Source organism: Bos indicus, chromosome 29, assembly GCF_029378745.1.
Source record: "Bos indicus isolate NIAB-ARS_2022 breed Sahiwal x Tharparkar chromosome 29, NIAB-ARS_B.indTharparkar_mat_pri_1.0, whole genome shotgun sequence".
In the NCBI taxonomy this organism is placed as follows: Eukaryota; Metazoa; Chordata; class Mammalia; order Artiodactyla; family Bovidae; genus Bos; species Bos indicus.
This window is the reverse complement of record NC_091788.1, coordinates 49,679,045-49,698,695: the sequence shown is the minus strand read 5'-3', so window position 1 is coordinate 49,698,695 and position 19,651 is coordinate 49,679,045. Positions and strand designations below refer to the sequence as shown.

Genomic DNA, 19,651 nt, shown 5'->3' with positions numbered 1-19,651 from the left:
CTTGAGCAAGAGACTGAGACCCCAGCCCATCCCAGGGAGGACTCGCAGCTGCTCGCCTGAAGGCTGGGGTTGGGGGTTGATGTGGATCTGGGGAGAGCGGAGTGTGAGTGTGGCCGGGAAGCGGCTGCCCGTGGCCCTGCACGCTGCGCTGCCCCCGTGTGTGGGGATGACCGGTGTCACCAGGACTGCTGACTCTGTGCAGGGCGCTGAGCCTGGTCCCCAGAGGGCACTGGGAGGCAGACGGGAGCCAGCGTGGCTCCCGTGACTGCTGTCAAGCCCCGGCCTGGCCCTGTCGCTGTGTCCCCTGCCCGAGGGAAGGGGTGACCAGCCTGGCTGCCCACTCGCCTTGTGTGGGGTTCCCAGAGGGGCCGGGACTCCGTCCCTTGTCGCGTGCTTCACTAAGCGGCCGCCTCCCAGGGTCCCCTCTGCCTTGGGCTGCAGCCCCGGGTGTGGGCGCGCTTTCCCAGCTCCAGGGACCGTAAAGCAGTTTTCGGGGGTGGTGGTGGGTCCTCTAGGGTATGACCTGCCACCACTGCCCGGACGGGATGGCCCGGCACTCGCCGTGCGCGCTGTCGGGCGTGGGGGCGGCAGCCGACACAACACTCAGCCTGGGTCTTGGAGACAGAGATTCTAACTCCAAGCGTTTCAGAAAAAGACCAGTCTCTTGGTGGGTGACACAGGTTGGGCGTGGACCCCCAGGCAGCTGCCCACCTAAAGGGAGGCTCCCCACAAGACACTCAGCGAGGCCTGCTCTTCTGGCCCCAGCTGGTTGGCTCTGGATGGGGTTCGGGGGGCCCGTGACACACCGCTGCATTCCCAGGCCTAGGGAGGTGCTGGGCAGGGCGAGGGTGGTACATCGCGCCCGGGGTGCTTGACTGGTGGGGGGTTGTTCAGGCATCTCCACGAGGCCCAGGATAACCAGCCAAGGGCCGTGCCCTCCAGGTCTGGGCCCCTGGGAGTGCAGGGCTCCCTGTGCTCATGTCCAGGTGGCTCAGGGGTTGGAGGGCGGCTGGCCAGCCTCTGGGCACTCTGTGCTACCCAGGGCTCCTCCGTGGTCAGCAGAGGCCGATGGGTTCCCGCTGCTGGAGTTCTGAGAGTCTGGGAGGGAAGGAAGACCCCTTTACAGCTGCTGGGTGCCCAGTAGGGCAGCCCCGGGGAGAGCTGGCCCTGAGCGGGGTGGGTGGGGGAAGCAGCCAGTGGGGCCCATGAACCACGCTCCGGTTGAGTTGGTGGGTTCCCACAGAGGGCCCCAGCGCCCTAAAGACCATGGCCAGCCAAGGACCATCCAAAACCTGGGCCTGTCTTCTCCCAGGACAGGTGGAAAGTGGAGGCCTAAGGTGAGGCAGAGGACACAGCCCCCAGGCCTGCAGGCTGGCAGAGGGCTGCCCGTGCCCACCCGCCCCCCGAGCGCCCGGGGAATGGGGGCCGTCACACTCACTCCAGCTGGTGCTGCCACGGGCCAGCGACTCGGCCACAGAGGAGAGGAGCGCCGCGCAGTAGCCGACCTGGAGGAGGGCAGGCTGGGGGCTCCGGGGCCGAGCCTGCGTCCACGCCCCCCGCCCCCCGCCCCTGCCATCCGGCTGCCCCTGACACCGCTCTGATGGCTGTCACTCAAGAGAGGGAGGAAGAGGCTCCAGCGTGTGTGTGAGGAGTGGACGGGGAGGGGTCTTCAGCGCAGGACCCCTGGGGAGCAGCAGGGTCTCCTCCCGGAGGGGTGGGCACGAGTCCTGAAGCCCCAGGCTCTCTCCGCCCTGCCCCTGCCCTGACTGCATGCCCACCTGCCAGGCCCAGGGAGAAGGGCGCCCTGATCCACCAGCCCACCTGAGACTCCAGACGCCTGACGCGTCTCTCCTGTTCCCTGAGGCCCCCGAGGTACTTGGCTACGACGTCCACCCTGTGGCAGGAGTGGGCAGGCAGCAGGCGGCTGAAGGCCAGTGCCCCACACCGGGGGCCTTCCCACCTCCCTGCCCTGATGCCCAGGCCCTTCGGGTGCATTTGGGGGCCACTGAGCCTCTGTGGGCGCCTGAGTTCAGGGTGCTCCGGCCCCTTGGGCATGGTGGTGAGGGGGCGTCAGGGCTGTCCCCATCCACAGGCAGGACCAGGCGCGTGGGTGTGAGGTTTGCCCCAGAGCAGGAAGAACCCCATGAGTACTGGCACCAACCCCCAAGTGTAGGGCAGGCCTGGCCCAGCAGAGCCCAGTCCAGAGTGAGAGGCTGCTTGTTAGAACCGGGCCATGTCCCCACCCAGTCCAGACCCAGTGACATGAGGGGCCATGCCAGCCTTAACGCAGCTCACCATCCCCAGAGAGCTCCCAGCCCCGCCAGCACCTCCTGGCCCTGCAGGGAGGGCGCTGGCCCCCGTGGGTGGCTCTGTGGGCTCGGTGCCCCCGCGGCCCACCGCACTGGGAGGGCGCCCCCACACCTGTGCGCCGCCTTCCGCAGCAGCTCCTCCTGGCTCTCCCTCCGGCGCTTCTCCAGCTCGCTCAGGAAGTTCTCCTTCTGCACCGCCTCCCAGGTGACCACCTTCTGGTCCAGCGGCTCTGGCAGGTCCCTCTCTGGGGAGCCGGGCAGCCTCAGGGCAGGGCCCAGGCCTGGAAGCCCCATGGTGGGCAGGCCCTCGGGGCTGCCGCAGAGGGGGCCGGGGCCCGCTGCCCCCTGCCCCCGCCCAGGCCCAGGCCCAGGGCCCCTCCGTCCACACGGTTCAGGCAGGAGCCTCACCCAGGCGCGCCCGCTTCTGCGGGGTCCCCCTCTGCAGGAGCCTCTTGAGCACCAGGCTCAGGTGGCTGAGGAGGATGAACGGGGGCGCCAGTGCCGGGCGCTCGTGGTACTCCACGATGAGGTGGAAGCGCTGGAACTTCCAGAAGGCGTCCGCGTTGCCCTGCACCACCTGGAACGTGTAGCTGCGGGCGGCGGCGGGGGCGCTGCGTGGGCGCGGGCCCTGCTCCCCCGGGTCCCCCACCGCCCCCCTGCGCCCCGCCCTGCCCGCCCGCCCCCGGGGTCCCCCACCGCCCCCCTGCGCCCCGCCCCGGGGTCCCCCACCGCCCCCCTGCGCCCCTGGGGTCCCCCACCGCCCCCCTGCACCCCGCCCCGCCCCCCACCGCCCCCCTGCGCCCCGCCCTGCCCGCCCCCGGGTCCCCCACCACCCCTCTGCTGCAGCCTGGCAGACCCAGGCACCTGCCCGCACACACCTGCCAGGCCGGCACCACCTCCTTGGTGCCCTGAGCGCCAGAGGGGAGACCTCCAGAGGGGAGCCCCAGCTCTGGAGTGACACCCCTTATCCAAGCCCTTCCTGAAGGCAGAGAGGCGACTGCCCCCTGCGGTCTGGAGGGCTGGACAGGTCTGGGCTGGGGAGACCAGAACCAAGGCCCCCCCCCCCCCCACCAAAGTGGACAGATCCAGGCAGCAGGGCAGCCACCTGAACATGGCGATGAGCAGGTTCATGAGCAGCACGTTGGTGACCAGCAGGAAGGTGACCAGCAGGAGAATGACCACCCAGTTGGCATAGAGGTTGGGGCAGGAGGGCGAGCCTTCCAGCAGCAGTGGGTGCAGGGAGCAGTTCACGCGGGCTTCTGCAAGGGGCCGGGCGCGGGGGTTGGGGCGGGCCTGAGCCGCCAGCACCCTCGGGCATTGAGAGTCGTGTCCCCGTGGTTGAGGCCACCCGGGGGAAGGGCCCAGGGAGGTGGCCAGTCCCCATGCTTTCCCGGGCACAGTCCGGGCTTCGGCGCTCAGACTCCCAAGTCCTGGGACAACTGGGTCTTGGGTGGTCTGCCTGGCCGTACTGGCCCCGCTTCCACCGCTTTGCTGGGCTGAGGTCACAGCATCCCACGGGCTCTGGAGGCAGAGCCCAGCCCGTGTCACCCCACCCCCACCCAAAGCTCTGCTCACAGCCAGCGTGGGGGGTGCTGGCCTTGGCGAGGGCGTGGGGTCTCTCCCGCAGGACTTCGCAGGCCTGTGGCTCGCTGCCCGCCACTGGAGTCTGAGCCAGGGCAGGTCTGCACCTTCCCAAAGCCTGCAGCGGCAGAATGCCCTTGACACGGGTTACCGCGGCCTTGAGGACGAGCTGGCTCCTCGAGCCGTCTGGGCAGTAGAGGCGCGGGCAGTGAGCACCCAGCCTGGGGCAGGCTGAGCTCCAGGCCCTGGACGGGGATTCTGGAGGGGCCGTTATCCCTGAGGGGCCCCTCCCCTGCCTGTCTCAGGCCCTGCAGGGCCAGCCTGGCCCCCACCCCCACCCCAGGAGATGGGAGGGAGGTGCAGATGGAGGCCAGGGTAGGGCACACGGGTGCGGGGGCCCCAGGGGCTGGGGCGTCTCCCTGGCAGGAGGGCTTGAGGCTGCAGGGGTGACCTCCGCAGGCCGTGTGTGTGTGTGGACCTGGACACGCCTGCACATAGGACTGTGTTTCCCTGACTGCCCCCTCCCTGCCATCTTCATGCTGTACCTCAGTGGGGGGCATGGGGGTCTCTGTTTCTCCGTGTGTGCCCGTGTCCCACCTCTGGGCTTGCGTGTCAGGCTGGCAGGGCCTGTTCCCCTGTGTGTCTCCGTCATGGGATGAACCCCTCCTGACTGAGGTCCTTCATGTGAGACCCCTCCCCAGCCGCCCCTGCCCTTTCGGCCTGCAGATCCGTTCTCGCCCTGGGCACCCCGAGCGGCCTGGAGAGCCTGCCCGTCTGATGGAAGCAGCTCCGTGGTGATGAGGCGCCTGCGTCTCCCCTGGGACTCTCAGAGGCACCACCACGCCCAGCTGGGAGATGGGTCATCCCGGGGCCTCTTGGGGCCCAGAGGGGGGCTCTGCCCAGGACACTTGGAGCCGGCTTCCGCAGCCGCCCAGGACCCCAGCTGGGACCACGGGCTGCGGATGCCTTCCCTCTCAGCCTGTAAATAAGCAAACCACCTTCTGCCTGCCGGCCGGTGGGCTCCAGAGAGGGGCTGGCCAGGGTCCACTCTGAGAGCCGGGGAGGGGGAGGGACCCTCAGCGCACTGGCCCAGGCTGGCACTGCCACAGTGGGGCTCAGCCTGGCAGCTACAGTGGTGTTTAAACTGGACCCCTGGGAACCTGCACCCCCTCGTCCTGCCCAGGTGACCCCAGGCTCCTAGGGACCCCAAACCATAATAGAGTTCCCTCGTACCCATGTGTGGCCATCAGGGCAGGAAGGACCCCACCCCTGCCCGGTCCTGGGTGCCCACTTGTCCCGCCTCTTCCCAAGGAGCCCCGTGAGACTGGGGCAGTTGGAGGTCATGGCAGCGTCCCCCAGGCAGGGCCGCCCAGGCAGGCAGGGGCCCATTAAACTAATGGCCTGGAAAACGGCACCCACGGGAGAGCACACGTGGGGGGGACTAAGAAAACAGCCCAGGAAATGAGCCCGCAAAACCCTCTAATTAGGAGGCAGCTCCCGTGACGGCGCAGCCCCTCAGCCCGGAGCCCGCCGGTCTCAGTCACGTCCTCGTCCCATGGACAAATATTTACCAGGTCACGGGCGCTGACCTGCCTCATTAGCGGCTGTAGTCAGCCTTAGGGACTGCGCCCATGATCGCCCCGTGACACCCACCTGAGTGAAGGACCCCCTGCCCCGCTCCGCACCCTGGGAGCGCCCAGCACAGCTGGAGCCCTGGGCCCCCACAGTGGCCCCCCTTGTGGGAGGGACTGGTTCCCCTTCTCCTCCTCCGCAGTGCACCCCAGCCATGCCGGGGCCCACACAGGTGTTCCGGGTCCAGCCTGGGCCTCCCCGAGCACCCCCTATCCCCTACCGCACTATCATGGGAAATTCTCGGAGGATTCTCTGGGGGCTCAGATGGTAAAGAGTCTGCCTGCAGTACAGGAGACCCAGGTTCCATCCCTGGGTCAGGAAGATCCCCTGGAGAAGGAAATGGCAACCCACTCCAGTATTCCTGCCTGGAAAATCCCATGGATGGAGGAGCCTAGTGGGCTACCGTCCATACGGTACAAAAGAGCTGGACACGACTGAACGACTTCACTTTCACCAGCCCCCACCCCCACCCCTATGCGGGGGCCTCCCTGGAGACACCCCCTCAGGCAAGCCACACAAGCCAGGCATGGTGTTGGGCTCACATGTCAGGTGGGTCCCCAGAAGCTAGGGTGCCCTCAGGAGTGGCCTTCCAGCCGAGGGCCTCTCCAGTGGGTGGGCCGCAAGCATACTGTCAGCGGGGACGTGCTGGGAGGGCCAGCCTGGGGCCCAGACCAGGCAATGGCTGGTGGTGGGGGGCCCAGCCCTGTGCCCTGTGCCCAGCGCCTGCCCACCCCCCTGCAAGGCCCCGGCCCCCGCGGCCCTCTCTGCCCACAGCTCCATCTCTGTCTCCCACCCAGGGCCCGAGGTTGGGGCCTCCACAGCTGGCACCCGTCAGCCCGGACCTGTCCCCCACCGGACATGACCTGGTGGGTGTGCTGGGCCTGGGGGCCAGCCCTGGGGACTCCCCTTCCGTCAGCATCAGGCCAGGGTCTCCTGTGACCCCCAGAGGCCCTGCTGAAGGGCTGGGTGTCCAGGGTCTTACAAAAGGAGTGTGCTGCTAGGGGGTCTCGGTGCTGTGGCTCCCCGGGGTGGGGCCCCACGTGGAGCGCCCCGGCCCAGGCTGAGTGCTGACCGTCGATCTCATCCAGCGGGATCTGCCCGAAGATCTGCAGGTACGGCCGGTACAGCACGCGGCGGAAGATCCACTCCAGGCGGCCGTCATGCGGGTGCAGCAGCGCCTGCGTGGTCACGCCGTAGGCCACGAGCCACACGCTCAGGAAGAAGAGGAAGAAGAAGACGTCCTTCATCTCGGGGGGCGGGGGGCGGGGAGGAGAAGGGTCAGCACCCTCCGGGCGGGGCCCGGCCTCACCGCCCCGGCCCGGGCTCACCATCCGCTCCACGATGATGATCTTGGGGCCCAGCTGCTTGTGGACGGCGAAGATGTGGATGAGCCGGAGCGTGAACACCATGAAGTCAATGGCGAGTACCGTGCGGCCGGCCTCGAAGGCCCAGGGCAGCATCCTGGGTGGGCGGGAGGGCAGGCTGGGCGGCCGCCCGTGCCCAGAGAGGGCTGGGGCTTCCTCCGGGACGCACAGCGCGGGCGCCAGGCCCGGGCGGACCCATCCTGGAGGCAGCCCTGCCCCCCAGCCCCCCGAGGCTGCCCCCGCCAGGCCCCAGGGCCCCAGACCTGCAGGTGACCCCGGCGATGAACAGGAAGATGGCCACCAGGTCACACTTGTTCCAGCTGTCCTCCACGTAGAGCGTGAGCTTCTTCACCAGGTGTGTGTCCTCATCCGTGAAGAAGCCCTGGCGGGCGTAGATGGCCCGGTGATGGCGGCCCGGGCTCCCCCTCGCGGGGCATGGCCCCTCCTGGGCCGGGCTGTGACCCGCAACCCCCCGGGCTCCGTCACTGACCTGCCGGATCTCCTCCAGCACCAGCGTGAAGACCCAGAAGTAGAGGGCGACCTCAGACCCCGACGGCCCCTGAGGAGGCGGCCGGAAGTCCACCAGCAGGACGTAGGTGAACAGGAAGAGGAAGGCAAAGTACATGACCACGTTCCCAAGGAACACGGTGACGGGCGCCCCCCAGAACTTCCTCCAGCGCGTGAGCAGGAAAGCGGCTCTCCGGCCTCGGTCACGCTCACTCCTCAGCGCCTCGGACAGCTCCTCCGCCCTGCACCCGAAGGAGGCCACGGCCAGTGGTAAGACGGGCACCCGGGGTCCAGAGCTCGCCCCTGCCCACGGAAGTCCAGCTCCCCACCACTGCCCCCTCTGCAGGCCCTCACCTGCTGCCCAGGCCGCAGAGCAGGCTCTTCTCTGTGTCCAGACTGTCCAGCTCTTGCAGGTCCTCTGGGCCTGTCCTTAGAGGGGCCTCCTTGCTGTGAGCACAGGAGGCCCTCAGGGTCTTGGGGAGGGCACCCGAGGCTCCTGCTCAGCCCGAGCACCCGACCAGCGGATGAACTGCAGAGGGATGCGGGGAGGGGGCACGCAGAGGGGCCACGAGCATGTGGGGTCAGGGAGGGGGCGCACAGGGGCCACACAGGTGTGGGTCCCGTAGAGGGGAGGCTGGGGTGTGTCGCCACCAGCACAGGTCTGGCGAGCGGCTGCTGTGTGTGCTGACGGACCTGAAGGCGATGAGGTTGGTGTAGATGAGGGCTGGGCAGAAGAAGGCGCCCAGCAGCCGCAGGATGGGGGTGCCCGAGGCCATGTCCCCCCACCAGATCTTGGTCAGGAAGGCCTGAAACAAAGGGGTGCTGTTGCCCCACACACACACCTGCCCCAGTGCCCAGAGCAGCCTCCCTTCAGGGTTCAGCTAAGGCATCAGCCCTCCCAGCCTGCAGCCCCCAGAGCCTCCCTCCTGGTGGAGAAGGAACACCTTCCATGGAGGGAGGCCAGGCTCCGGGTTAGCAGGGTTGACTTGCTGAGACCGGAGGTGGAGAACTAACACCCCAAAAAAGATGTCCTCTTCATTATAGGGGACTGGAATGCAAAAGTAGGAAGTCAAGAGATACCTGGAGTAACAGGCAAATTTGCCCTTGGAGTACAAAACAAAGCTGGGCAAAGGCCAACAGAGTTTTGCCAAGAGAACGCACTGGTCATAGCAAACTCCCTCTTCCAACAACACAAGAGATGACTCTACACATGGACATCACCAGATGGTCAACCCTGAAATTAGACTGATTATATTCTTTGCAGCCAAAGATGGAGAAGCTCCATACAGTCAGCAAAAACAAGACCAGGAGCTGACTGTGGCTCAGATCATGAACTCCTTATTGCCAAATTCAGACTTAAATTGAAGAAAGTAGGGAAAACCACTAGGCCATTCGGGATTGACCTAAATCAAATCCCTTATGATTATACAGTGGAAATGACAAATAGATTCAAGGGATTAGATCTGATAGACAGAGTGCCTGAAGAACTATGGACAGAGGTTCATGACATTGTACAGGAGGCAGGGATCAAGACCATCCCCAAGAAAAAGAAATGCAAAAAGGCAAAATGGTTGTCTGAAGAGGCTTTACAAATAGCTGAGAAAAGAAGAGAAGCTAAAGGCAAAGAAGAAAAGGAAAGATATACCCATTTGAATGCGGAGTTCCAAAGAATAGCAAGGAGAGATAAGAAAGCCTTCCTCAGTGATCAATGCAAAGAAATAGAGGAAAACAACAGCATGGGAAAGACTAGAAATCTCTTCAAGAAAATTAGAGACACCAAGGGAAAATTTCATACAAAGATGAGCACAATAAAGGATGGACCTAACAGACGCAGAAGATATTAAAGAGGGGTGGCAAAAATACACAGAAGAACTATACAAAAAAGATCATCATGACCCAGATAACCACAATGGTGTGATCACTCACCTAGAGCCAGACATCCTGGAATGTGAAGTCAAGTGGGCCTTAGGAAGCATCACTATGAACAAAGCTAATGGAGGTGATGGGATTCCAGTTGAGCTATTTCAAATCCTGAAAGATGATGCTGTGAAAGTGCCGCACTCAATATGCCAGCAAATTTGGAAAACTCAGCGGTGGCCACAGGACTGGAAAAGGTCAGTTTTCATCCCAGTCCCAAAGAAAGGCAATGCCAAAGAATGCTCAAACTACCTCACAATTGCACTCATCTCACACGCTAATAAAGTAATGCTCAAAATTCTCCAAGCCAGGCTTCAGCAATACAAGAATCGTGAACTTCCAGATGTTCAAGCTGGATTTCGAAAAGGCAGAGGAACCAGAGATCGAATTGCCAACATCTGTTGGATCATCGAAAAAGCAAGATAATTCCAGAAAAACATCTGCTTTATTGACTATGCCAAAGCCTTTGACTGTGTGGATCACAATAAACTGTAGAAAATTCTTAAAGAGATGGGAATACCAGACTACCTGACCTGCCTCTTGAGAAACCTATATGCAGGTCAGGAAGCAACGGTTAGAACTGGACATGGAACAACAGACTGGTTCCAAATTGGGAAAGGAGTATGTCAAGGCTATATATTGTCACCCTGGTTATTTAACTTATATGCAGAGTACATTATGCGAAATGCCGAGGTGGATGAAGCACAAGCTGGGATCAGTGTTGCCGGGAGAAATATCAATAACCTCAGATATGCACATGACACCACACTTCTGGCAGAAAGTGAAGAACTAAAGAGCCTCTTGATGAAAGTGAAAGAGGAGAGTGAAAAAGTTGGCCTAAAACTCAACATTCAGAAAACTAAGATCATGGCATCAGGTCCCATCACTTCATGGCAAATAAATGGGGAAACAATGGAAACAGTGACAGACTTTATCTTTTTGGGCTCTGAAATCACTGTAGATGGTGACTGCAGCCATGAAATTAAAGGACACTTGCTCCTTGGAAGAAAAGTTATGACCAACCTAGACAGTGTGTTAAAAAGCAGAGACATTACTTTGCCAACAAAGGTCCATCTAGTCAAAGCTATGGCTTTTCCAGTAGTCATGTATGGATGTGAGAGTTGGATCATAAAGAAGGCTGAGTGCCGAAGAACTGATGCTTTTGAACTGTGGTGTTGGAGAAGACTCTTGAGTGTCCCTTGGGCTGCAAGGAGATCCAACCAATTAATCCTAAAAGAAATCAGTCCTGAATATTCGTTGGAAGGACTGATGTTGAAACTGAAACGTCAATACTTTGGCCACCTGGTGAGAAGAATCAACTCACTGGAAAAGAGCCTGATGCTGGGGAAGATTGAAGGCAGGAGGAGAGGGGGATGACAGAGGATGAGATGGTTGGATGGCATCAGTGACTCGATGGACATGAATTTGAGCAAGCTCCGGGAGTTGGTGATCGACAGGGAAGCCTGGCGTGCTGCAGTCCGTGGGGTTGCAAAGAATCGGACATGACTTAGCAACTGAACTGAACTGAGAGGTGGGGATAGGGCCGGAGTTGGGGCTAGTGGGGAGAGTCGCCAGCAAGGGGGTCAGGGGGGTGGCTTCCAGGAATGGACCTGCCCACCCCCATGGTCTGGACACTGGCCAGGTGAGGGCCTGAGGGAGCCGGCTGGGGCACCTGCTCTCTGCCCAGGCCGCGCCCACAGCATGCCCAGGGCTCACCTGCACCCCGTCGTGGGCAAAGAAGGCCTTGGTGTCGGCCTCGGTGGCCAGGTGCAGGCAGGTGGTTCTGCTCCAGCAGCGGTTCCGACGCACCAGCAGGGCGAAGGCGCGCTCCTCGCTGTGGCGGTAACACTGGGAGAAGAGGTCTGCGGGGGCGGCCGCTGCTGTGACGCCCAGGCCCACCCGCCGGGCTCCTCCCCCACAGAGCTGGACCCGCAGGACGGCCCACGTCTGCGCCCGCCCACCTCCCCCGGGGCTGTGAGAGGCGCCCGTCTGCACCCCGCCTCCCCGTCTGGACGTGGGAGCCTCCCTCTCCCCAAGTGTCCCCACTGGGCAGGCCGAGACGTGGGGCTTTGTTCTCATCACATGTACCCATCCGACCCCGCTGGGAGCACCGGGCCGCTCAGCCCCGCCCCGCCCCCAGTGCCCATCCCCGTGCTCACCCAGGGCCAGCTGCTCGTACTTGGCCTCCCGCAGAGTCCGGCCCACCTCAGCCTCCGTCTCCAGGTGGGACATCTCTTTGAGTATCTTGCAGGCGGCCAGAGCAGCGGCAACTCCCTCCTGGCCCTGGGAGAACGGGCCTAAGTGTGCAGCTACCTCCCAGCCCCCACAGGCCTCTCCCAGCGTCCTCCCAGCCCCCAGTAGGACCCCCCAGGGCCCCTCCCGGTGTCCTCCCAGCCCCCCGGGACCCCCAGGCCCCCTCTTGCCCTCCACACCATGGCCCAGAAGTAGGTGGCCATCTCGTGGCGGTTCTGCAGCACCGCCCACAGGAACAGGTCCCTCCAGGGGTCCTCGCTCCTCTGGTTCAAGTCCAGAAGCCCCTTCTGGCCCGAGGGCCTCCGGGCCAGGCCCCGCTCCTGGAGGGCAGGTGTGTCAGCCTTCGGCCACGGCCCCGCCCTCACTCAAGCCCCCAGCTCCCGGGCACTCGCCGCCCGCCCCCACCCGCACTCACCCGCAGTCACGCCCCCCGCCCCCACCCGCACTCACGCCCCACGCCCACCCCACTCGCCGCCCCCGCCCGCACTCACGCCCCCCGCCCGCCCCCCCGCCCACTGCTGCCCGCGCCCGCACTTACACCCCGGCCCGCACTCACCGCCTGGTAGAGCCCACGGCAGGCATCGTGCAGGAAGTCCTTGAGCACCCGGGACACCTCGTGCAGGGAGAAGGCGGGAGGCCCTGCGGGCGGCTCCCGGGCCTGCTGGGCGCCCAGCCCGGCCAGCGTCAGCCGGCCCTCCTCGTGCTTGCGCTGCAGCAGGTCGAAGAGCAGGCTCTTGGGGGCCACGGAGCGGTAGAGCTGCTGCAGCCTCCCATACGTCAGGAAGTCCGCCACGTCCGCGCCGTTGTCCACAAAGAGGCGCACGAACTCGGGCTTGTTGCTCACCAGTGCGTCCATCATCACCTCCTCCAGGTCGCGGGACTGGGGCGCCAGGTGGAGGGTGAGAGGGAGCCCGTGGGGAAGGGGTCCCACGGGAGGGGCGTGGGGACCCTCGGCAAGACCCCCAGCTCCCAGGTGCCCCGCCCTGCCTGTCCCTCTGCACCGAGGCAGCCTGCACCCACTGATGGACATTTAGCCCATCCTGCCTGGGATGTCGACAACTGAGGCCCAACGGGAGGTATCCTGGCCTCCCCGGCTCCCCTGGCAACAGCCGGGCCAGGCTGGCCCTGGACGCCACCTGCCCCCAGCCCCTCATCAGGGTCCCCGCCTGGCACCGGCCAGAGCCTGGAGCCACCTTCCACTCCACGTCCCCATTGAAGATCTCGCTCTTGGCGATGTCCACGCGGTCCCAGGCCACAGCCAGCTTCAGTTCGTCCAAGTAGTCCTGCGCCTCCTGGCTGTGGCTCTTGCAGGCTGCGGGCAGGGAAGGCGGAGTGGGTGAAGGGGAACCCAGGCGCCAGCAGAGCCAGTGGGCACAGGGTCCCTCAAGGTGGGTCTCCTAGATGTATGCCACGGAAATGATGCCCTGGTTCCCTCCACACCCTCTGAGTACTGGCAGGAGCCTCAAGACATCCACCCGCACCCCACCGCTGGGAGCTCCAGGACCCCAAGGGGACCCCAGGGCTGGGTGGAATAGTGGGGAGCGGGCGCCTGTCTGGAGGAGCCTTCCCGTCCTCAAGGGTGCCCCCTGCCCCACAGAGCCCCTTCCTGTCTGTGTCCCCGCAGCGGTCAGCCCCGCAACAGGTGTTTACATTCAATGAGTAACACACTGAGCGGCAGCCAGGAAGTGGAGGCCACCCGAATGCTCCTCCACAGGGGGCCAGAGAAACAAAATGCGGACTGTCGCTGTCCTAAAGGGCTGGCGCCCCTATACCGGCTACAGCGCACTGGATGACCGCCCAGAGCGTTGTGCTCAGAGAAGGACTCCAAAGGCCACAGGGTGTGTGGTCCCATGTCCAGGAAGTGCCCCCAACGGGCAGGTCCATAGCCACGCAGGCTCGTGATCGCCAGAGGCCGGGGGGAGCGGGGGTCTAGTGGGTCTTCTGGGTGGTGGACATGCTCGGGAGCTAGTAGTAGACATGGCCATCTGGAAAAAACACTAAAAACCCCTGAACTAACTGAGCACTGTAGTTTTCTAAGGACGTCCCTGGTGGTCCAGAGGCTAAGTGTCCGCCCCCAATGCCGAGGAACACAAGCTCACGCCCTGCTCTGGGAGGGCCCCCGTGCCGCGGTGCCCACACAGCACCACCGCTGAGGCCTGGGCGCCCTGGGGCCCATGTCCACGACAAGAGGAGTCTCCAGGGTGAGAGCCTGCACACTGCAACCAGAGCAAAGCCTGAGTGCAGCAACAGAGACCAGGCTCAGCCAAAAAACTAAATAAAAATTAGGAGTAAGTAATTAAATAGTTTAAAAATTTTGTGATAAAATACATCTAACGTAAAACCTCCAAAGACAGAACCTCTCGTGGATTTGCATGTCATCATTGTGTGGAGGCCCTGGAAGGTTCTGTGTTCCTTCAGTCTGGTCACACGTGCTGCCGCCCAAGTGAGCAGCGGCTGTACACACGCTCAAACACTCACACACGCTCACCCGCACTGACACTCGCAGCGGAGTGCAGCCACCCAGGCGCAGGCTCCTGGAGGCCGAGAGCCCGGGGGGTGGGGTGGGGGTGGCTGCCCCACCACCCTCCCCTGCCCGGTGCCTCCCGGGGGGCCCCAGCAGGCGCGGCCCGGCCCCACCTTTCACCAGCGCCTTGAGGATGACTGTGTCCAGCTCCTCGGAGCCCTCCTGCTCGAAGTCGTGCACTGTGAGCAGGTGCCGGTGGGACATGATGGTCTGTAGCTGGGAGCCCAGGACAAAGGCCCGGAGGTGACTCCACGGCCCCCAGCCGGAAGGCCAGCCCGCCGTCCCCTGGGCCCAGGGCAGCCCCACCCTCAGAGCCGGGCATCCCCACTCCACAAGGGCCTGAAGCGGGGGCCAGCCCGGGGGGGTTGCAGCCAGTGGGGCTGGGCACGGACGCGCAGTCCAGGGGCTGGGGTCTAGGGCGGGGGCCAGCACGCAGCCCTCTCTCCGGCGGCTCATACCAGCCCGGTCCAGCGCACGACATCCTCCCAGGAGAAGTGCTCGCTGGGGAACTTCTCCCTAAACTGCTTCTCGGCCACCTGGGGCGTCAGGAGGTGGGGCTGGTTCATGAGGGCAGCGAGCACGTCCGCGATGCCCCCCGAGCCCGCCAGGATCAGCCACGGGGCGGCGTGCTCCACGGCCCTGGAAATCCTCTGAGGCAGGCGGAGGGGGCACAATGGGCTGGGTCAGCGCCAGGCGCCATCCCAGCCCTGGCTGGGGGGCCCCGTGGGAGGTCCCCGCCTGCCCTACCTCCAGGGTGCTGGGGTCCCCATTGACCAGCAGACAGAGAACAGGGATCTCGATGCTGCTGGTTCCTGTGGACAGATGGAGCACAGCGTCCACCCAGGTGCCCGGGTGAGCGGAGGGCGTGGAACCCTCCTGTGGGGTAACCCCCCGGGCCTCAGACCACCAGCCTGCGGCATTTTCTGGGCAAACTCCAGGCAAGAGGCTTTTCCTCTGGAGAGGCTCCCAGCTGCCGTGTGACCCGGGACAAGGCCAGGCCCACACCCCACTCTCCCGTGTGGTGCTTCGTGGCTTTAAACGTCAAGTCGAACATCGGGTCCGTGGCCGCGCCAACCACGTTCCAACAGCGGGCATCTCTCCCCGGCCAGGGCAGGAAGCTCCACTGACCACTTGCCAGGCCATCCGAGTGCCCCAGAGCACCTCAATGTGGTGAAGGAGGGGCGTGGGTCAGTCACTTACCCCCGAAAAAGCAGATGTGAGACTTCGGAATGTGCAGCCCCAGAAGCCCGGGCCTGCCGGGTGGGCTGTGTGGGGAAAGCTTGGCAAACTTCCGGGAGGAGGCAGGACAGACTGGACCGCCCCTGGCCCGAGAACAGTCCCCTCTAACTCACGAGGCGCCTGCCAAGCGGGAAGGATACTGGGCGGAGCGGGTATGAGCCTCCCGGCTTCAGCAGCCCGGGCCAGCCCTGCGTCCTTAAGGTGAGGGGTAAACACGGCTTAGGTTGCATTTTCACTAAAGAGTGCTCAGTTGGTAGACACACACACACTGCTTGTAAATATTGCCAGCGATCACACGTATATTGTGATTGTAAATGTTAGTTGTAAATACACAGGCTTTGGCAAATCCCGCTTTCAGACCCGCCCTGGCCACGCTGGAGGCCGCTCCTGGGGCAGCACTGCCCCCTGCAGGCAGCGAACTTCCGGCGGGGGAGGGAGACAGGCCCCTGGAAACTCGCAAATCTCACTTTCTTGGCAGAGCCTGGAGCCCCCAGCCAGAGCCTCTGGTCGGGGTGGGGTCGGGGGGCACTGGAAACGGACCTTCACCCACTCTGCTGCCTGGGGGAAATGTTACCTCCTGGCAGGGACTCCCCAGTGTCGTGTTCCCCATCACTCTGGCCAGCAGCCCCCTCACCCAGGACCCCCCAGTGGCCCAGGTCTCAACACTCTGGCATGTTTGGTGGCTGGAATGCCCGTCCCGGCCCAAGCTGGTGGTCCTTCAGCCCTGACCACCCCTGCGACCCCCACCACGGTGCTCCCGGCAGCCCCCCCTCCCCCACGGGCAGCCCCTCCCCCGTGGACCGCCCCCCTCTGCCCCTCCCCCGTGGACCGCCTCTCGCCCCTCCCCTGCCCCGCCCCCCGGGCAGACTCACCCCCGTAACCTGTCCTCTGCTCCGAGATATACTTCTCCAGCCGCAGCCGCAGCTCCGTGGGCCCGTCGCCCTTCCCGGGGGACCCTGGCTCCACCAGGATGAAGTGGGAGTGGTTGTTGTCCAGGGGGCAGAAGGGGCCCTGGCCGCCTCCGTCGTCCAAGGGGTAGTGCACTGGGCGGTCCCCCTAGGCACACACACCGTGAGACCAGGGCGTGGCCCGCACCCCCAGATGGAGGAAGGGCCGCTGCTGCTGCAGGGGGCGCCCAGGGAGGGTACCCCCAGGCAGAACCCCGGGTGCCGGGTGGAGGGGGCTCCACTCACGGGGCTGCCTGGCCTTCTGGGGACCTGTCTCAGGCCCCCGTCTGGGTGGGGCAGAGAACACCAGCCAGCCCCAGGTCACAGAGCTTGCGGGGCTGTGGCTGAGCCAGGCGTTTGGGCACCGGTCTGGGTGGGGTCCTGGGAAACCAGGTGCCCACTCCAGGCCTGTGCCGGCTGGGAGCCTGGCAGCCCTCTCCCCACTCGTGTCCTGGGAGATGCTGCCTCCTGCTGGCCGCTCACTGGGCAGGAGGCCCCCGCTCCCTCCCACCTCCCTCCACCCCTCCCGGCTCTGGGTCCAGCCCCCCCTACCCCGCTGTGGCGTCAGGTCACTGCCTCTGTCCCTTAGATCAGCCTCACTCCCTCCCAGGCCCGTGACTGCCGCCCCCACCACCGAGGGTAGGGCTGGTCTGCCCACTGCTGCCCTGGTAGGTGGGGGCTCAGTCACAGATGGTGTAGTGTGGTCAGCCTGCGAGATGGCCCTGGGGGCCTCTGTCAGGCACGCCATCCAGCCCCGAGGCGGCCGACCTCTGGGGGCCTCCCTGATCTGCTGTGTCCCACGATCTGAGCGCCCAGAGCCCGGCGCCCACCTGGGCATGGTCCAGGAGCCGGCGGTGCAGCACGCGGCCCAGCGAGGCGATGCCGATGGCCACCACGCGGGCCTTGGTGGACGTGCTGGCCAGGGAGTGGTCGCGCACAGCCTGCCCGACGTAGCGGGCGAGGCCCACTCGGAGCGCGCTGGTCAGGATCCAGGCTCCTGCAGGCACAGGGGTCCCTGAGCACAGGGGTCTCCCCAGGCACTCTCCAGGACCAAGGTCAGGGTTAGGGCTGGAGGCAGGCCCCTGCTGCCCTCTGGACAGAGACTCTGACCCCAGCCTGTACTGGCCCAGAACCCAGGACGTCCTTCTAGCGCACAGAGCCCTCGGCCCAACAGTCAGCAGGGCCTTTGTCTCTTCTACAGTCATTTCTGGGGTGGAGGAGGGCGGAAACCCCCCTCCCTGACTGGGCTTTCCGAAGGCCCAGCCCCTGAAATCAAAGCCCAGGAGTTTAATTCTGACCCCAGCGACCAGCTGGCCAGAGTGCTGTCCCAAGAGATGGGGTGAGGAGGCCTGGCTGTGGACAGCAGCTTATGGAGGTCTCACCCTTCCCTGGGTCTTCCACTTAGGCCTGTTGGCCCTACACGTGGCCAGGCTTTCCTGGGGGAGGCTCTGAGCCCGGGGACCTTCAGTCCCTTGCCGTGTACCCCAGAGTGGCTCCCACCGCCCCGCAGCGCCGCGGAGGGAGGGCGACCATGGGGATGGCAGCTGAGGGCCGGCGTGGGGCCTCTCAGGTGTTCTGACCCACCTGTGCCCTGACCGGCCTGCCATGACTCACCTGCACCCTGAGCCACCTGCCCCCTGACCCGTCTGCGCCATGAGCCACCCGCTCCCGACCTGCCTGCGCCCTGACCCGCCCGCACCCTGAGCTGCCTGCCCCCTGACCTGCCTGCGCCCTGAGCCGCCTGCCCCCGACCTGTCTGCACCCTGACCCGCCCGCAGCCTGAGCCGCCTGCCCCCTGACCTGTCTGCGCCCTGAGCCACCTGCGCCCTGACTCGCCTGCGCCCTGAGCCACTTGCCCCCTGACCTGTCTGCACCCTGACCCGCCCGCACCCTGAGCCGCCTGCCCCCTGACCTGCCCGCACCCTGAGCCGCCTGCCCCCTGACCTGCCTGCGCCCTGAGCCACTTGCCCCCTGACCTGTCTGCGCCCTGACCCGCCCGCACCCTGAGCCACCTGCCCCCTGACCTGTCTGCGCCCTGAGCCACCTGCGCCCTGACCCGCCTGCGCCCTGAGCCACTTGCCCCCTGACCTGTCTGCACCCTGAGCCGCCTGCTCCCTGACCTGTCTGCGCCCTGACCCGCCTGCACCCTGAGCCACCTGCCCCCTGACCTGTCTGCGCCCTGAGCCGCCTGCGCCCTGAGCCGCCTGCCCCTTGACCTGTCTGCACCCTGAGCCGCCTGCTCCCTGACCTGTCTGCGCCCTGACCCACCTGCACCCTGAGCCACCTGCCCCCTGACCTGTCTGCGCCCTGAGCCGCCTGCGCCCTGAGCCGCCTGCGCCCTGACCTGCCTGCGCCCTGACCCTCCTGCTCCCTGACCCGCTTGCCGTGACCCACCTGCACCCTGAGCCACCCGTGCCCTGAGCCGCCTGCCCCCTGACCTGTCTGCGCCCTGAGCTGCCTGCGCCCTGACCCTCCTGCCCCCTGAGCCGCCTGCCCCCTGACCCTCCTGCCCCCTGACCTGCCTGCGCCCTGACCCACCTGTGCTCTGAGCCGCCTTCACCAGCCCCTTGCGAAGCACATCCCGCAGCCACGGCTTCAAGGCGAAGGGCCGCTCCTCGCCCACCAGCGACACCACCAGGTTGGGGGCTGGCAGGTGCCACTCGGCCAGCAGGAGGTCGAAGAGCACAGACGGGGCCACACCGCTGGGCACCCTCACGAACTGCAGGGTGGGAGCAGGGGTGCAGGGCGAGGGCGCGCTAGGCACAGGGGTGGGCTGGGCTCCAGGGGGTGGGGGCAGGGCCGCAGCTGAAGGCCAGGGCTCCCCAGGCCATCTGGACCCGCTGGGTGACCCGTGAGCGGCCAAGGCTGGCTGGAGGAGGAGCCTGGACCTGCTGTGTGTTGGGGTAGGAGGCAGAAGCCAGAAGGGGCTACCAGCTCCAGAATTCCTCCCTCCTGGGGGCTCCAAACAGACCCCTTATGAGACAGCGGCCCGGAGGAGATGGGCGTCCGGGGCCCAGGGTCCAGGGTAGCACAAGGGGTGGTGCCGGCCAGTCCCCAGGTGGGGGCAGCTCTCACCTTGCCTCGCTTCTTCCCAGACCGTCCGAAGATGATCTCACCCCGGCCCAGGCTCAGCTCCCACGTGTCTCCAGCACCCCTGGGGCTGCCAGGACGGGTGCCCCCCGCGTCCTGCATGGGGTCCTGTCTGCAAGGACAGAGCCCACCCTGAGGGCATGCGAGGCGAGCCCCAGCCCACTTCCTGCTGGAGGCCCTGCCGCCTTCGCAGGGAAGCCCAGGTGCAGGCGGAAAGGGGGAGCACCTGCCCCAGCGCCCTTCCCTGCAGTCCCCAGCCCTGACCGTGACCCCAGCCCTCCTGCAGCC

At 65.2% G+C, this 19,651-nt stretch overlaps 1 protein-coding gene across 1 annotated transcript; it reads right to left on the bottom strand.

Annotated features, from left to right (window-relative positions):
* Positions 1–643: 643 nt before the first annotated feature.
* TRPM5 (transient receptor potential cation channel subfamily M member 5) lies at positions 644–19,466 on the bottom strand. Its single transcript, XM_070782531.1, has 24 exons — positions 19,349–19,466; positions 18,812–18,992; positions 17,104–17,270; positions 16,199–16,382; positions 14,835–14,899; positions 14,546–14,737; positions 14,201–14,303; positions 12,757–12,875; positions 12,102–12,443; positions 11,743–11,883; positions 11,470–11,593; positions 11,027–11,172; positions 8,087–8,199; positions 7,748–7,840; positions 7,377–7,635; positions 7,150–7,268; positions 6,851–6,983; positions 6,595–6,769; positions 3,415–3,568; positions 2,718–2,899; positions 2,422–2,554; positions 1,822–1,894; positions 1,439–1,505; positions 644–1,098 (listed from the first exon to the last, which is right to left on the bottom strand). Exons 1-24 carry the CDS (start codon positions 19,463–19,465, stop codon positions 992–994), a joined length of 3,489 nt encoding a protein of 1,162 aa, XP_070638632.1. The 5' UTR covers position 19,466; the 3' UTR covers positions 644–991.
* Positions 19,467–19,651: the final 185 nt, after the last annotated feature.

Excerpts from the sequence above, each read along its gene's own strand:
- TRPM5 (XM_070782531.1), bottom strand. The coding sequence starts at position 19,465 with ATGCAGGACGCGGGGGGCACCCGTCCTGGCAGCCCCAGGGGTGCTGGA. Across the intron at positions 14,738-14,834 it reads GGGACCCCAGCACCCTGGAG|AGGATTTCCAGGGCCGTGGA; the intron begins GTAGGGCAGGCG and ends CGCCTGCCTCAG. Across the intron at positions 2,555-2,717 it reads GCAGAAGCGGGCGCGCCTGG|AGAGGGACCTGCCAGAGCCG; the intron begins GTGAGGCTCCTG and ends CCGGCTCCCCAG.